At 47.0% G+C, this 18,349-nt stretch overlaps 1 protein-coding gene across 3 annotated transcripts in view; it reads right to left on the bottom strand.

Moving 5' to 3' along the window:
- Positions 1-18,349, bottom strand: part of LOC6033009 (dynein beta chain, ciliary) — a 33,366-nt gene that overhangs the window by 3,254 nt on the left and 11,763 nt on the right. Inside the window, exons 7-16 of one of the 3 annotated variants that reach the window (XM_038252258.1) lie at positions 17,061-18,295; positions 15,746-17,007; positions 14,974-15,003; positions 13,321-14,703; positions 12,916-13,182; positions 12,638-12,673; positions 4,407-4,739; positions 3,639-4,351; positions 230-3,581; positions 6-172 (exon numbers count right to left, since the gene is read on the bottom strand). In XM_038252258.1, the coding sequence (XP_038108186.1) occupies positions 6-172; positions 230-3,581; positions 3,639-4,351; positions 4,407-4,739; positions 12,638-12,673; positions 12,916-13,182; positions 13,321-14,703; positions 14,974-15,003; positions 15,746-17,007; positions 17,061-18,295 (8,778 nt within the window). The remainder of the gene's footprint in view (positions 1-5; positions 173-229; positions 3,582-3,638; positions 4,352-4,406; positions 4,740-12,637; positions 12,674-12,915; positions 13,183-13,320; positions 14,704-14,973; positions 15,004-15,745; positions 17,008-17,060; positions 18,296-18,349) is intronic. The other 2 variants (XM_038252266.1, XM_001843467.2) reach the window with 2 other exon arrangements.

Genomic DNA, 18,349 nt, shown 5'->3' with positions numbered 1-18,349 from the left:
CTTACAGCTGAGGATCAATCATCAACGGCCAGCGGGAAGAATACGTTAGGATGGCGGCATTCTCCGAAGACATCCTGTCCGATGGTAGTCCTTCGTTGTTCCACGAAGCGATGACAGCATCGTCCACGATCAGATTCAGCGGATCGACGCCCTCCGTGAACGGTATCGCAGGCTGTTGAGGAAACAGAAATAAACTTTACTTTGTAACAAGAGTCCAACAGGATCTTACCTTGGATAGCCGGAACGTCGGTATCCACATCTTCTCCTGCAGCTCGACCCGGTACCGTCTGGTGAAGCAACCGACGTAGCTGATAAAGCAAGCAATCAATAGCACATCCCCAGGCAGAGTCACAGATTGGCTCTTGAGGTGCGCTATCGATTCCCGCCAGCGCACATTCTCCGATGCCAGTCCGTTCACCAGACGGTGCGCGAGGTCAATCGTGAAGGCGGTCTTGTCCGCCTCGTCTTGGCACTTTTGCTTCTCGGCGAGGGCATCGTTGAACTCCGCTTGGATGACGCCTAATCGTTCTTCCAGCTCGTTGATCTTGTTGGTTAGATCCATCAGCTTATCCTGAGCGCCTTTCAGATCGGACTGAGCTTCGTTCAGGGCACGCTGCTTCGGCTCAACGACTTGGTAGACTTGGTAGAATCTGTGTATGTTGATGACCCAAGCACACAAACCGGCCGCAGCCGCTGACTTGGCACGAATTTTATCGGGATCAAAGTCCGGATCCTTAAGGTACTCTTGCAACGCTTTCACCACATCTGGTTGTATGTGCTCCTTGTCATAGTAGATCAAATCGTTCAAAAATACATCAACCTTGTTCATCATCAGTTTGCAAGCCTTCCAGCTACGATCCTTTGGAATCTTTCCCTTTGGCGAGAACAGAACCAATACAGCCGCACACACTTTCACGACCAGTTCCGGAGGTGATCCGAATGACTTTAGCTCAGTTAAGTTGTTCTTGTCCAACGTATCGAGAGCAGCTTGCGCAGCAAGAAGCGCTGGTTCTGCCTTTCGCAAATCTTCTTCGCAAACTTTGGCCTTGGCTCCCACGTCCTCCTCAATAACGCGCACCTTTTTTTCCTCCTCAGCGGCAAAGTTCTTCTCCTTCTGTACCATTTCGTTCTCAGCGCCGACCACTTTGATCAGTTTGTCCGCTTCCTGGTTCTTCTTCTTCAACACCACTTCCTGTTCGGCTAACTGAATCTGCAGCGAATCGACCTGCTCGGCGCACTCTGCCAGTTTCAGGATACCACTCTCCAACCGCACGACTCGATCGCTCAGCTCGGCGTACTTCTCAGTTAGGAATTTCGAGTACAGTGCTATCAACTCCAAAAACGACTTGGGAGTCGTGTAATTGTAGCGTTTCTCGTTCTGCAGGTAGATCTGGGACATTTCGTTGACGGTGCTGTGAACGTACGCCATGAAGACGGCAACCGGTTCGACCAGATCACGTGGCATTACTTCAACGTCAGTAAGGAAACGCGTCGAGACGGATTCGAGGGCCGTCTTGGGCCATTCGTGGAACCAGTTGATGGCGGTGCAATTTACGAGTGCCGGGAACTTTCGGGCACGGATTCGGAGCGTTGATCCAACCGGTGAGAAGCACAGCACAATCTTCAACGACTTGCGGACCTTGTCGATAAAGTACTTCCAGCAGTTTTCCTTTGTGTCCAGCATCCCCAACTGTTTGACTTCGTTGCGAAGCGCGTTTACAATATTGTCGATCTCATCTTCCGGGAAGAGTTCGGGGATTTCTCCAGAAGCGAGCAAATCGTTGATCAACACCAGGAACGATTCATCCGCGACCTGTGCGTCTGTCATCAGGAACATGCAGGGAACGTTCTTAACGCCGGTTTTCATGTACAACACTGCCAGATCTGCCTTCAAGTCCGCAATGCCGTAACCCTTCCTCAGCTGAATTTGGGATACTTCCAATCCGGAGATGAAAGAAGCCAACCTGGACAAGGATTGCTTGCCAGAACCACCGACGCCGATGAGCAATGCGTTACCCCTCGGTGCTTCCAAAATTCGACTGATCCGACAAACGTGACTCATTGCGTCCTCAAACAGCACCAAGTTCATCGCTCCAATCATATCGTTGTAATTCGATTGCGCTTCCTCCAGCGTCTTGTTCAAGCTTTCCCAACTAGCAACCGGCATATACTTGGGATCGACCAACCCCTCGGCAAAGTGACAGTAAATGATCGGCGAATTAAACACCTTCGCTTCGTCGAATTCCTCAAAAGACTTTTTGACCACTTCGCCACGCAGCTTGCGGAACGTTTCGATGTCACGGTCATCCACCAGCTTGTCACTGTAGACGCGGGTCGCCTCGTGAACCCACAGACGGATGAGGAAATTCGGCTCGGAGCAGGTTTCCCCGTTGGCAAACAGCATTCCCTGGAAGATGTTGGCGAGATCGCGCAGGTTGAACACGTAGTGGAACTTTATCGCCGTTGGAAGGAAGGTCTGGCCCATGCGTTGGTGCAGGGTTAGCGCGCAGGACACTAGAGCGGCGCAGATCTTCTGCGTTGGAAGGGAGAATTTGTTGAGGGGGTTGGCGAGATGTTGGGATAGGATCGAATAGTAGATGTGGTAGAGCGGGTCACCCGAGGGGAAGCTGACGGCGAAAACACAAAAGTGACGCTGCAGACGAGGGTCGATCGTGAAGGACCCTGCTGTGGGGTTCATGCAGGAAACGAACTGACAGTTGTGGATGTCTTTGAGGGTGAGCTTGGTGCGGTCATACCAGTGGCGATAGTCCATGAATTGACGAATCAACGTGTGTGGTTGTACGGTGCCGTACGTGTCCACTTCGGGCATGTTCATGTCGTCCACAAAGTAGACCATGGTCTTGTTGCCGGGAGGACCAAAGTTACGACCGGCTTTCTTCTCGAGAGGTTTTTCCAGCACACGTTGAAGCATTTCCGACGTTGTGTAGAAATTGAAGGGGACATTTGTGACGGCATAGTTGTACGACAGGTTGTTCAGCTTATCCGCTACGATGACGCTTTTCCCCGATCCAGCTCCCCCAATCAGCATAACCGGGTGCTTTGCCTCGATTAAAATGTCCATGAACCATCTCAAACGGGTAGTCTCCGCCGTTGGAACCAAAATTGACTGCAACGGAATGTCCGTATCGAGCTCAAAGCTCGGCACCAAATCCGTCCACGGGTTAAACTTCTTCGTCTCCGGATCAATATAATAGTTGAATATCGTCCCACCGGGTGGGAACCGAATCGCTTTGAACTCATTGATCCACCATTTGTGAAATTCGTTCCGCCAATCCACCAGCTGATCCTGGTACAGCGACGATCCAAAGCCCCAAATTACCGCAAAGACGTAATAAATCTCGTACCACTCCTTGGGACTATCCGGTGGAATGTTGATAGGCGTTAGTAAACAGTCCAGCAAATGACACGTCATCTGGATCATCGCAATCTCCGAGATGGGGGTAATCTTTTTGAACCGCTTGTGGGCGTCGATTAACGGCGGGATGTACTTGTCGAACAGAACGGACAAGATGCTCTTCTCGGCTTGCGTCTCGCGGGAATCGATCCAAGAGGCAACGAATCTGCGGGAAGATTAAAGCTTGAACCAGCAAAATTGTATTTAGGAGGGTGTTACTTACGGATTCCACCCGAGATCCTGTGGGTTGATATACAGAATTCCGGCCCTTGAAACAGTCGCTGGTGTTGCTGTCCGCAGATTTGAAATCTCAAAAAGCAGTCGCATCTCCTTGGTTAACGCAATCCGCTCGTTACTTGCCAACGTAAGCACTTTGTTGTCATCCATGACCGTGTTCAAGCTCTCGATCCACATCGGGTCAATATCACCGTCCAAAACGATCCACTTGGGTCCTGTGCCGCCCATGTTGGCCTGGTCTCGCATAATCACCGAAAACAGACCATCCTTCCACTCTCGCGTCGCCGGATTAATGATCCCAAACAGTTCGTCGTTGGTAACCGCTTTCGGGTCGAGGTCGTTAAAGTGGGGCTTTCGCTTCTGGTTTTGATATGTCTTGAACAGCGTCTTCCAGACTTGAGATTTGCCGGTTCCGGCGAATCCCACGATGAACACCGAGTGACGGACGGCGAATAGTTCTTCCAGTTGGACAACCTTCAGGATGAAGTTGTCCTCGGGTTGCAGTTTCAGCTCGAACGCTGACTTGCGGATCAGTCGTTCAAAGTCTGGTGAGCGTTTTCGGGGGACGTCCAGCGCCGGGAACAGATCTCCAATGAGTCCCATAAAGACCGGAACGTCATCAGTGACAATCTTGGGGATGTTAAAGTCTCGCAAGGCTCGCATCAACACCTGATCTTCGGGTCGTTCGCGATCGCTTCTCTGAAAGTTAATGGCTGTAGAGAGATCGAGCTTTGAAACACTAACATCAAGCTACCTTCAACGACCCGGCGACCACCAGCACCGACTTGATCGCACGCAGACCCCAGTCGTAGTGGTCCTGCTTGGACAAAAGCTCCTTGCACAGCGTGTACAGCGTGATGAACTTGCGGGCAAGCAGTCGAGCCTCCTGGAAGCCTTCCGCGACCAGCATGATCTCGCAAATCAGCTCAAAGTCCGGCACGACCATCGCGCACGGCCGGAACAGGGCCTTCAGATTCTCCGGCAGCTCGGTACGGCCGGCGTAGCCCGGGTTCATCGTGATGAAGATGCCGACCGTCGGGATGAGCGAGATGGTTTCGCCCATAAAATTGAATTTCTCCTTGTTGCCCTGGGGGGTGTCGGGGTGTGTGTGTTTGCGGGTGTGGGCGCGCGTGTTTTGTATGCAAATTTAATTATTCGACTCGTCCTTCTCTCGACTGTAAAATCTACATTGCCGGGTGCGACCAAGAACAACATTTACATGCTACACACAAGGCTACGGGCAACAGCAGTAACAACAACAACAACAACAACAACTGGTGAGAAAACATGATTTGCTAAAAACCAGAAATGGCTTGGACGTGTGAATGGAAGCTTGAGAAAAAATATGATCAACACACAAAACCCCCGAAGGGTAACCGGGAATTGCTGCTGATGTTCATTCAGCAAGCTCCAGCAACTATTCAAAAACGGCAGAAGCCAAATGAAGCTTCGTACAGTAGGTGCTTGCCATAAAAAGCCATTGTACATTGTATACCATTCATTGAGGCGAAAGAGGCTGGCAGGACGAAGGTGTTGATTCAACGGAGGTGTGGAAAAGGCCCGTGTTTTGGGGGTGACCTGTTTGAAAGTTTTTTGGAACACCACATTTAATTTTAAAAAATACATATATGTATAAAAAATACAAGTCGTTCATGAAAATTGACTCGCGTAAATGAAAAAGATTTGAACATTTTGCAATTTTTTTACTCACTAAGAATCAGTCCTGTTAAAAATGGTTTTGAAGTTTAACGAAATTTTAGGAAAAAATAAGTTGTTTTATATTTAGACAAACAAAGTTTTTACGCCAACTAAGCGACATTCTAAATTGAACATCTCTGCTAATTGATCAGATTTGGTTGCAATTCAGGCACCGTGCTTTCGCTAGGCCATATAAGCTCACCTCTCGTACTCCCACTTTCACGCCCACACCCATTCAAATACAAAAAGCTGTAAACGTTGATGGTGGTTATTTTCCCGCATCTCCGAAAACTAACAAATGATAATTTCATTTAGTTGTACCAAAGACAAACAGACGAGATATTTTGTTATTTTGTTTTGGTAAGGTACCATCCACAAAAGGCACCGGATGTTAGCTTTTAGAGTTTGTATCATATTTATCATACTAAATCCAATAATTTAGTATGGATCGTCAAACACCCTCCCATCCCCCTCCCCTTAAAATGGTTGGTGATGTATGGATTGACGAGTTTAAATCTAGAGTTTTTGTTTTTGAAGTGGTGAAGTTCGCTTGTCTGTGAGAGGAAGAAGTTCGGTGTTCGGTCGGTCCTCGATAATTTTAACTTTTTGGCGTGTTTTTAGTGGATTTAAAAGTTTCCTTTGTGCTGTAACAATTCAAATTGACATACAAAAGAGAAATCAAGTGAAATCTAGGGCAAACAGTTGTCATTTTTCAAGATTTTCATATTTTTTATGGATTTTTTTCTTCTTCATATTTGTTTTGTTATTGTGCTTTGGGTAGCGCAATGCTTTGCTTGTCAAATTGAGGTTAAACGTCAGTTTTGCTGCATGGGCACATACAGGTTCTCACGCTCATGACGCTCACCTCTCTCACTCTCTTTCAGAAATATGAGTGCTTGTTTTGATTGTGGTACAGTAGTGCCAGAATTATGTCAACAGTTGTCTAGGAACTATGAAAAATTATTTATTTTGTGAGTTTTGTTCGAAAAATTAACAATCAAAAGAGTTGTTTGAAGATATTCTAGAGCATAATACATCAATTAGTTTCGGAATGGACGGATCGGGCCGCGGATTTATTTATTTATTTATTTTTTTTTTCGTAAAATGTCGCGACGGTTATTTTGGTCATTTCGCGTGAATTCGCCGTCGTCGTTGTGGTATGTTGGCAAATTGTGAATCTGCGTTGCGTATGGAAAACGTCGTGACTGGACCTGGCCATCATCATCATATAAGGAAAACTAGAGGCAGCTGCTTCGCGAATTTGGTGAGATCAGTCCATATTGGACATTTTGAAACCTGACTTATTTTTGCTAGCAATTTACTAAATACGAGCCGATCCCTGTTTTGCCTGATGGGATTGGAAGTTTAAAGATAGATCGAGGACCCGTCTGGTTCTTGCTTTATCTTTAGGCGGGGCCAGACAATGCCCAGTGACCTCGGAATTGGACCGCAAGGAGCTCTGTCATTCTGAAATGGGTCACTGGAAGCAGCGCGAGGGCTAACACCACCTTTTACGACCCCACAGACCACCGGAGGTTGGCCGAATCCCGGTCTTGGGGTGTAAAGATAAACCGCACAAATTACCAATTTAACAGACGATTTTCGTCAAGTAATAAAAATGCGCGCGATCAGTTTTCAATCAATCAACAGAATCATTTATTCCCTTCACATGACAACTCCAGGTAAACAAGGTTGCGCTGTCAACGACAGTCGAGGCTCGGCATTGGGGCCGAGTTCGAGTCCAGCGGCGAATGCACAGTGGGCACATTCACATTTCCAGTCGTCACAATATCCCCCCACTTAATATAGGAAGTACAGGTCGGACCACTGCGTCGATCTTCACTTGAAGACCAGCATGGCACCTGTACCGACGAGGGCACGTCCACTTCCTGCCGATGTGGACTGCTGGGGTGACATTGATGTGGATGAAGTACTGGGCCAACGGAAAGCTGCGTCGGAGGATGCCCCATGACACCGCTCGTCGTTAATTGCGCCAAACTTCCCGGTTGAAGCAAAGCCTCCCGACGTCGGAGGTGCTGCACACGACTTCAGTTTCGTCAAGCTCCATGGTTCCAGCCAGATGACTACGAGCATTGCTGGCAACACTGCTGCATCCGGTCCGGGATCCCAGTCAGTCCGACGGAGTATGCGGATAGCGCGCGGTCGTTTCCGGACAATAAACGTCTCATAGCCGACACAATTCCTGACCGCACCTGGCTCGCTGCTTCCTTTCACGCACATTAGCTCGAGTGGTGGATTCTTCCAACAGCGTGAAGTCTTTCGATCGGTTGGCTCGTTCGCTTGAGCCGATGATGATGGTGATGATGGCGGAGGCTCGAATTCCAACTTCGTTCGAATGCGCTCGAATCTTGCTTCTGCTGGCGGAGCACCACCCACAACATGCTCGTTTGGGATGCTTCCGAACGCCTTCAGATCGGCATTCAGCGCTTGAGTGTTGGTGTTCCTCCCCGTCTGAAGAATCACCTTCCGGCACAGGCCCTTGACGTCATCAAGGCAACCAAAAGTGCACTGCGGTCCAGCCAGCGTCGACTGCGTCAGCTGCTGCGACGTACCCAGCGAAACTATCGCTCCGGGTGGTTGGGACAGGTTCTCGTAATCGCCTCCCAGGTCAAGAATCCACTCCAGTCCAGCCAGCACAGGAGCAGCTGATTTTGTGCTCTGGAACTCCAATGTTCCGATCGTTGCCGGCACCGAGTTCTTGAAATCCACCTTGAGGGCATCTGCGGCCGTTCCTGGCCCGAATGTAGATGGGTTCACCAGCTGACAACCGGTGTTGAGCGTTGTTTCGGTCGATGACGTGGCCAGATGCTCCACACAATGTCCACTTAAACCGAAACTAACTTCAATTTCTTTGTTGTTGTTCTCCTCGTGGCGCGCTCGATCGCCATCGCGAGTCTCCCGGTTCTGTTCCGCCGCGGTCAGCGCCGCCAAGATGTCCCGCACTAGGTGTCCTTGCTGCTGCATGAAGTCCAGCTGCTGCTGGTGCATTTCTGCCAGCTGGCGTTGAACCACCTCTTGCTCACGTCGGAACAACTCCGCTACATAACCTCGCTGCTGAACAAACCACTCGATGTACTGCGCCGCCTGTGGAGAACTCTGGAGGAGCGACTCGATCTGGAACTGTTGCTGCTGACCGGCTGCCAACGGTGCTTCTTGCTGTCCGTCCACCCTCAGCTCCGCGCCGACGCCAACGACGACTTTTCCCGGATCACCTTCCATCTCGCCGTGTGCTGCCTCCTCCTTCGCGGGTTCAACTTTTGCCGGTTGAAAATTCGGCCAAAAGTCACCGTCTCGTCGCCACTTTTACGACCCCACAGACCACCGGAGGTTGGCCGAATCCCGGTCTTGGGGTGTTAAGATAAACCGCACAAATTACCAATTTAACAGACGATTTTCGTCAAGTAATAAAAATGCGCGCGATCAGTTTTCAATCAATCAACAGAATCATTTATTCCCTTCACATGACAACTCCAGGTAAACAAGGTTGCGCTGTCAACGACAGTCGAGGCTCGGCATTGGGGCCGAGTTCGAGTCCAGCGGCGAATGCACAGTGGGCACATTCACATTTCCAGTCGTCACAATACCACCTAATACCCGGGACTGAGATAAGCTGTATCAGCATAACCCAAGTCTGATACAAACTATACTTTCCCATAATTTCGCTGCCGACCAGCGGGTATTGGATTGGACCACACACACACACAGAGTTTTTGTTTTTGAAGTGGTCTTATAGACATATGAAAGGCAATAGTTTATTCTCTAATAACATTTTAGGTTTTAAGTAGGCCGTAAAAGTCAATTTAGGTCGTATGAGGGTTTTCAGAACCATGATAAAACCTGCATGTTTTAAAATAATACTAGGGTAGGACCTTTCAAAAAAATCTAGAAATGGACTATGGTGATCTCTGGACATCCGTGGTGAGCTACGCCTGCTTGTCTATGGTTATTCGAAGGATCGCGTTTTGCATGGAGAAATTAAGGTGGCGCCATTATCATCGTCACCACACACACACACGTGTGCACGTGTGGTTATTAGAAACGGGCGTCGTGTAAGAGTGGGTGGGTGGGATTACGTGTCAAATGAGCATTGAAAACACACACTCACACAAAACTAGAATTTAAATGACACATCCCTCGTTGAAACATACCATATCCACACACAACTATATGGCGATGCGTGGGTGGCGACAAAAACGTGATTCCATTTCGTCTCGTGGAAATGAACTTTCCAATTTTCTTTTGCCGGAAAGCAAATATGGGCGTTATTATGACGAACTAATATGAGCTCTGGTGCTGAGAGAAGCACCTGCTGCAAGCAAGAGGAAAAACCTCACACGAGGTCATGGGACGCAACTGGTGGGTGTTGATTGGCAGATTGGAAAATTGGATTTGCGATCTAGAATCATAAAAATTATGTTTTAAGTTTATTTCTGCCTTTGGGTTTGTTATTTGATGGTGAGATACAGACGTAATGTAAAATGTTTGGCCCTTCTGTAATGTTAGTCTTGCTTCGAAAATTTGAAAAAGCTCCTTAGAAAGGTGGAGCTCTGGGTCCAGTCTTATTATTTTGTGTTACCTGTTTGTAGTTTTATTTTGTACCAGTATTGTTATTTCAAAAGAAGTAGGTTTTTGGAGCCACTGCTTTAGAGGCTTTTACTGCCTAAAACATGTGAAATAAATGAAAATTCATTCAACAAAATTATTTGTATGGAAATTCGACGGCAATTTTTTCGAAAAGTACAATTTTTCAGCATTTATTTTGAAAAGTTTTTCTATTCAATTCTGTTATTTTTGGTACAGAAAAGTAGGCCTTTTCATCGTTCAAGAATGACAGGAAAAGTAAGTAGTTTCACGACGGAATTGCAAAATAGTAGTTTATGCAACAAGTTGGAAAAAGAAGATTTTTTCAGCACGTGTCGTACATTTATCCAACCAGGTTCACCGAGTTGTATAAATACGACAAGTGCTGAAAAAATCAAGGTTTGCAACGAGTTCCATAAAACATTTTTTGCTTTTCTGAAAAAACACCCATTGAGTGAAATTATAAGTCGAATGTTCATGAGTAATTCTCTACCAACTCACACGATATCGAGAAAAGTTGCCCCGACCTCTCTTCGATTTGCGTGAAACTTTGTCCTAAGGCTATAAACATGCTTATAAACATCACGAGTTATCACGATTTTACGAAAAAAAAGTTTTGAAAAAGTTACTTTTTGCGTTTCTCTTTGTTTCGTCGTCCGTGTCTGTCGCGGGTGACCATGAACGGCCATGATCGATGACGAACAACTTTTTTTAAACTTTTTTTCGTAAAATCGCGATAACTCGTGATGGTTATAAGCAAACCCCTTATGTCTATATATTAAATTTTTTGTAATTGTCTGTTCTACAACTTTGTAGAACATTGTTACACTCTAAAAAATAACCCTGCAAAGTTAGAAAAATCACGAAATTTTAAAATGGAAAATTTTGTTCTAAATGTAAAAATGACCCTTCTGGGTCAATGTAGATTCGAAAAAAATATTAAATTTCCCATAAAATGACATGTTCAAAATTTTTTTACAGTCGAGTAACGGAAAATGGGAGAATTTTTAAAACTTTTTTAGTATTTTTTTCGATTAAAAATACGTTTTTTTGGAATTCTGAGTACGCCATCAAATCGGGCGTCTAATTTTTCATAAAAGTCCCTTTGACATCAAATTTCTATCTCATCACCGTTTCAGGCTGCAAATTATTGAAAAACACCTCTTTTTTCGCATGTTCAAAAATGGAAGGGGTCGTACCGCCCCTCCGTCACGAGATATCAAAAAACGGACATCGGATTCGTGATCAGGGACAAAAGTTACCCCTTAGGACAAAGTTTCACGCAAATTGAAGAGGGGTCGGGGCAACTGCTGTGTGAGTTGGCGTAGAATTACCCTCAAGTATTTTGTCAATAAATCATTTAAATCAAAAAAATGTTGAAAAGTATTACTTTTCAAAACTAGTGCTGAAAAGTTCAACTTTTCAGCATCCATTTCAGTGCTGAAAAGTAGAACTTTTCAGCATTTGTTTTGAAATGTGTTTCTATTCGATTCTGTTATTTTTAGTAGATAAAAGTAGGCTGTTTCGTCACGCGAGAATGACAGGAAAAGTAGGAAGTTTCAAGACGGAATTGCAAAAATTAATATTTGCGTACTCGAAGTATGTGATTAGGTAATCAGATCTTCAAAATCAATTTCATTAATAAGGGATTTAAAAATCCTGTTAAAAATTATGGCTACATGGGTTTTTCTTCTAAAATCCACTTTTTTTTTCAACATTCCACAAGATGGCTAGTTCCTAAATTTATTGAAAAACAATCATGTTATGTAATTTTGATTCAGCTTAATCTTTGTGGGCAGCTGCCCACACAAAAAGGCAATAAGAAATTTAAAAACTTGTGTCTTGACAAGCAGGCTTGGCCGAATGGTTATGCTGTCCGCTTTGTGAGAGTTAGATCATGGGTTCGATTCCCATCTGCTCCAACCATCCATCGGATGAGGAAGTAAATCGGAAACGATCCCGGCTTTGGTGGATAGGCCACTAAGTCATTCCACCAAACCAAGCCTGCTCCGGTGGAGTCGCTGGCGGCGGTGGGACTCGCAATCCAAATGTCGTCAGGTCGAACCCTGGGGTGGAAGGTTCCTTGGAGTAGAAATAGGTTTGGGTGCTCTCCCCATTCAAGCCTTTGGACTCCTAGGTTTGAGCAGAAAGTCCTGGATGTCGTGAAAGTGGACTATAAATAAAAAACCATTTGGCCCTCTTTGAAATACACACAAAACGTATGAACGCATGAATTTCAAAAAAAAAAATAATTTAAAATCATGCAATTTGTGATTAAACTTCATCATGCATTTCAAACTAAAATTGTAGCAAAGTTTACTAAAAAAGAAAACGCCAATACGAGACAAAATAAAAAAAAACGTCCACCACGTTCCTGCGTGTAGTTTGGGCATATAGAATATGCCCGAAAAAAAATGGTTCGTAAAGCTGTGCGCCTCATCTGTCTGGGTCTGAGTCGGTGTCACACATCATTAGTGATGCACGGCATGTAAAAGTGCATAAAACGAGCCACGGGGGATGCATTTCAATGAGGCTGATGCTGGTGTCACATGGACCCATCGCTGCATGCAATATGGAGTTACACGTCAATTTGCTGGCAGACTTAAAAAAGTGATGGGGTGTATGCTGCCATCTGCTGCCCAAGTAGGGCTTCCCCACGTTTGTCTAGAACTAGCTTTTTTTTACCTTGATATCACTAAGGGTTGCATACTTCTGTTCACCCTGATGTTCTCGCACATACACACACACAGTGACATCGAGCAAATACAGACGACAGTTAGGGAGGGAAAAATACACACACAAACTCAGATATAGATGGATTTTACACTCAGCTCTCGGTGGGAGGGGGAGGTACTAAATAGAAGTCTAAAGTTCTTTTTTAACCAGGTCAATCCTGACAGCAAAGAACAAAACAAAAAACAACTCCAACAGTCCATGGAGAGCGAAAAAAAAAACTCAATTACCTTGATTGCATCCTGGATCGATTTCACCTGGACGGCCACCACCGACAGGACCTCGACCGAGATTCGGTTGAATTCGTCGAAGCAGCCCCACGCGCCGGTCTGGGACAGGCCCTTGTAGATATTTCCGCAAGATTTGTAGTCCATCTGCTCGCTACAGTTGAAAACATACACCATGATGCCGAGGGCACGGCCCAGGTCCTTGGTAGTTTCGGTTTTGCCGGTTCCGGCCGGTCCAGCCGGTGCGCCGCCCATGATCAGATGCAGCGACTGCAGGACACGGGAGTTTGTCAGTTTGACTTTAATTTTTGCTCAAATCAATCAACAACGTATGGTTGGTTTAGATCGCAGTTTTTAAAACTCCACGTTTAAATACAAATTTATGGGCATGTTAAAATAGGAACTCACCTGCGTCAGTGTAATATAGCACCGATCTGTCAGCGGCGTAATTACCAACCGAGGCGTATTCCCGAGGTACTCGTAGTCGTACCGGAACTGGGCATCGCAGATGTTCGCAAAGCAGTCCCGTACCTGCTCGTCCCACCGATGCCGCAGTTGGCTCTGCCACTGAAACGCCTGTCCCGTTTCGACCTTTTGCTGGATCATCTTCGCTACGACGTCTCGCGAGTGCACATCGATCGTGCAGATGGTCATAATTTTCTGGCGATCTCCCTGTGACATGTCACCGCACAGTAGCACAATAAGCGCGTTCAGCTGGATAATCTGCTTCTTCTGGTAGTCCTTGAGGGCGTTCTCATAGCCCTCTTCAAGCCGCGCAAACGCCACGTTCACCTCTGTGGTCCACCAGATTTGAGTTGCGCAGAGGGCCGGCTGAGCGGGCCAATCGAAGATCCACTGGTCGCGGGGTTTCTCCTCGTACGCGCTCACCGATCGCTCAAACAGGTCGTGCAGCGTTACCCGCATCGAGTCCGTCACTCGGTTGAGCCATATTTCGACCTTGCCGCTGCAGTCGCAGTCCGACTTGAACGCGACGTATTCTTCGTTCTCTTTGGAGATCATACCGACGGCGGACTTTTTCATGATCTTGCCAAACACCAACTTAGCCAGCGAGTCGTACAGCTTGGTGAGATGTTTGGCGACCAGTTCTGGTTGATTTCCGTTGGACAGAATGTCCAGCAGGTCGGCAGAAGAGACAAAGTAGAATCGTGGATACGCGAGCCGCTTCGTTTCCAGGTAGTCGTTCAGAGCTTTCTCGCACAGAATCAACTCCGAAAGGAGCATTTCCAGTTTCTCGTACAGCCCCGCCCGGTTAGTAGATTTGACAATGTTTGGATTGGCGATGATTTCCCCGAGCAACGACTTAAAGTCCCGGTCAATCCCGTCAAACCGCTTCGAATCCTCCGGCAGTTGACTCCGAATGTCTTCCGAACCGATGAAGATACTCTCCAGGTACATCCACTTGCGCTGCACCTCGAACCACGCCGTAATGACCTGATCCGCGTTGGACAGCGCCAGCTGCCACTTGGACACTTCCGACAAAAAGTACGCAATGTACTTGCTGGACATGAGGTTCTGCAGCTGGACCTGGTTTTCCTCGAGCATTTCGATGACCTCCTCCGACACCTTGATCATCTTCAGCCCGGTTCGTTCGTGCACCTCATGCTCGAAAGCCAAATCCTTCCAGGCCACCTCCAGATCCCGCAATATCTTCTCCATGCCCATCTCCTTGACCGATTTGTCAACGATGGTCTTCACCTCTTCCTCGTAGTTGTGTAAGTTCAGCTCGAGCAGGTCGGCCAAGGTCGTCGAGTCGTCCATCCGGAAGCGAACCTGTTCACGGCAGCATGGAGCAGGGCATAGGGCAATAAATCAGATAAGGAAGTTATATAATTTGTAATCCCATCCTGGAGTCAAACACACACACACAAAGGGTGGAAAGCTGGAAGGAAAAAGTTCAGTAAAAGGCTCTGGACCAAGGGTGGTAGGGCCGGTCTCGTTGATGGTGCACGTAATCTAGGAGGGGGTTCAAAATTATGCAACTCTATCTCTACGGTGCGGTAGTACACTTTGCAAGAGTAAATGAATGCAGCCAACACAAACCAACATTTCCCTTCCATAAGTTTTCAACAGCTTAATTGCGCCCAGCCATCCAGGAACGTGTAAGTGTGTATGCGTTGCAGGAAAAAAAATGAAAGAAGAAAAAAAAAAGAGTGGAAAACGCTCCTGTAAAAACATGTTTACACACGAAAGGAAAAACTTTGTATTCACTGCAAATAGAGAGCGAGGAAAACATATCTGTAACCGAGCACACATTCCAATGGATCGGAAGGAAGAGGATGGGTTCCCGGGGGATACGAACGAAGCGAAATTGCTTTCGGATCTCCATTTGTCGAGACAAAATTAAATTCTAAATAGTTTTCGGAAAAGTTGCACGTTAAAAAAAACCAGAACAAGAACTACACAAATTCAACAAACAAGAAAGAAAAACAAACTGCACGCGAGTCAAGCTGGTTTCAGGAGAGTGTAGGGAAAACTTTTAACTTTGCCAGTGAGTAGAGTTCACAAAAGCCACACAATATGGTACCGTTTAACATGGGGAATTAAAAGCTTTCATCAGCAACAGTAAACGCATCGCAAATAATCGTCGTTTAGTTGTAATGGATGAGAGTAAATAAGATGGAAATTTGTTTGCAGAGATTTCCACTAAATGACTTTTTCTCGACTATCTTATAAAAAAAATACTTAAATCAATACAGAAATATTGAGATTACAAAGGAATATAAAAAGGACCTGGAAAATATCAAATCCATTCGAAAATTAATATACCATCAACCACGTAATCAAAAACAACCCACCGCAATGATAACCCTACCTTGGTCGCGTGCATCAGCTCGATCCAGTGTCGCTCGCGGATGGCCGGATTCTGCAGCTCCGTGATGGCCCTCAGCGACGTCAGCAGATTCTTCAGCACCGCCTCGACGTGCGTGTACGGATTCCAGCCGCGCATGTCCTTGTCCAGCAGACGGATCTGCTTGCCGTAGTTTTTGCACTCCACCTCCATCGCTTCGACGTCGATCTTCTTCCACGGTGTTTTCTTCCAATCGTTGACGCACGACTCGACCGCGTACACAAAGTCCCAGATCTGCTTGACCTGGCGGATCTCTTTCCGACACAGCCGCAGCTTGTTATCATCCGGAGGATTCAGCTCAAACAGCGCGGCGGAGTCGCACAGATTCTTCATCTGGGTCTCCATGATGTTCAGCTCCAGGTTGACCTGATTGCACATCTGGTACACGTTTTCACAGGGAACCTTAAAGAATGCCAGCTTCTTGAAGCCCTCCCTGTACAACTTGGAACGGATGTCGAACAGTGTGATTCGCTTTTTGATCAGGTCAACCTGGTAAGCCTGAGCCGGAGCTATCTTTTCGCGCACCTTTGAAGCTGTCTTCTTGATGTGAAGCCATCGCTCCGGCAGTTCGGCGAACTGTTTGTACACGTTCTCGTCGAACTCAACGTTGTAGCCCTTGAGCAGGTCGACGGTGGCCTTGAGCGGTTCGAACATGTTGTCATACATGTTCTCCCGCTCTTTCAGCTTGTTCAGCGCCGAAAGAATTTTCAACAGCGTCGGGAAGTCTTCTTCGGCTGCTTCCAGGATGAAAATTTCGTCACACTCATTGGCGAACTCTTCCAGCTCTTGCAAGCTGTTGACCACCTTGTCGATGAGGTTCTTCTTGAACAGGTTCGACCACTTGCTGATCTCAATCAGTAGAACCGTCTTAAAGTGGCGCAAATCAATCGACAGCCACTTGTCAAACACCGTGGAAATGTCCATGTTGACAAAGATCTTGTCGTACAGATCGTAATAGCTGTCAATCTGTAGCTTGAACTGATCGAGCGTTGGTGCGATCTCTCGGAGGGGAGTTTCGGCCGATAGCAGCATTTCCATCTCGTCTGCCGTCAGAGGGCGACCGTACTTGAGGAACTGTTCCAGCACGCTGTGTTTATCGTCCAGCCACAGGTAGTTGTAATCGTCAAACCGCTGGGTGTACTCTTCTGCCTCGCGAACCGTCTCAATGACTCGGTTGATTATCGAGTCCTTCATTTGCTCTATCTCTTGCTGATTCTCGAGGTGACCTGGTGGAAGAAAATAGTAACGCGGAATGTGTAAGCATCTTACCAGACCTTACCGAAATAAGTGGCCAGTTGCACTTCTCCGTCTTCGTTGGTTCGCTCACTTTCCGGCGGTTGCGCCACCCTTGGAATGGTACACATGCAGTAGATGTCCGTCATGAGTCCTTCAACGAGTGCTAAAAATCCTGTAGGATCGAAGGGATCCAGCGTTGGAACAAACCGGGTCTTCGGTGGATGCAGCTCGTACTTGATCTCGAAGATAGGTGCACCGTGCTCCAGTCGGTCTTCCATCTCAAACTTGATGTAACGCACACTAGTGTGAATCGAGTCCAGGATCTCTTTGGACACCAGCGAGTCGACATACTCCTGATATGGTCGGAACAGTACCATTTGCGATTCGGTTCTTTCCAGGTCAGACGTTTCCAGACAAGACGAAATCGGCAGACAGGAAGAACCTGCTTCTTCTTCTTCAATTTTGATCTCCGAAAGTTCCCTCACCACTGGTAGCGACTCATTGGTGGCAGGTTTTCGTACCGAAACGTCCGAGATCTTAATCTCAGACTTGACAAAATAGTCGAAAAAATATCGGAAGTTTTGCTCCATCGCCACATCGATCAACTTCTTCGTATCGAAGCATCCCTCTAGCCGTCGTTGAACCTTGCCCGGACGATCCTCGATATCCAGCAGACCATCGGTGCTGGCATCCTTGCGCTGATACATCGGAACCTGACCCCAGCTCCGGATGCTGTCACGAATGTTGAGAATGTTGTTCTGCGCCTTCATGACTCGAGTGTGCAAGTTCTTCAACTTGTTGTAAAACTCGTCGATGAACACCGCCTCGTAGTTGTTCCAATCGATTCGTCCCGAGCAAGCCTGCTCGATGATCTTGTCAATTTCGAGTACCTCCTTCTTGATAAGCTCCCTCTCGCAAGGTACACACGTCTCCAGAATCTCGTTATACCACTCGACGATGCGCATCAACTTCATGCGGGCTTGCCAGAGAGCTTCCTCCAACGCGGAGAACTCCTTCGCCTTCTCCGGAATGTTGGCCAGTCCCATGCGTTTCATGTAGCTGATTTCCAGTAGAAGCATCACCAGCACGTGGTTGAAGTTCATCTCCAGTAGCTGATCGTCCTTGCGAACCAACAGTGCTTTGTTCATATGGGTTGAGATCTTTTTGGGGACGCCCGAGCTCCACTCTTTGAACAGCTTGTTCTCGAAGGTATCCAGGTGTCGCATCATCTCCTGAAAGTTTTTCATCACAAAGTCATCGTCTTCTCCTTGGAACAATCTGTGGAAGAAGTGGGATTACTGTCTGGAGAAAATTTAAAAATCGGTTGGACCC

Source organism: Culex quinquefasciatus, chromosome 1, assembly GCF_015732765.1.
Source record: "Culex quinquefasciatus strain JHB chromosome 1, VPISU_Cqui_1.0_pri_paternal, whole genome shotgun sequence".
Lineage (NCBI taxonomy): Eukaryota > Metazoa > Arthropoda > Insecta > Diptera > Culicidae > Culex > Culex quinquefasciatus.
The sequence above is the reverse complement of the archived record's forward strand: the minus strand, read 5'-3'. Positions and strand labels throughout refer to the sequence as shown.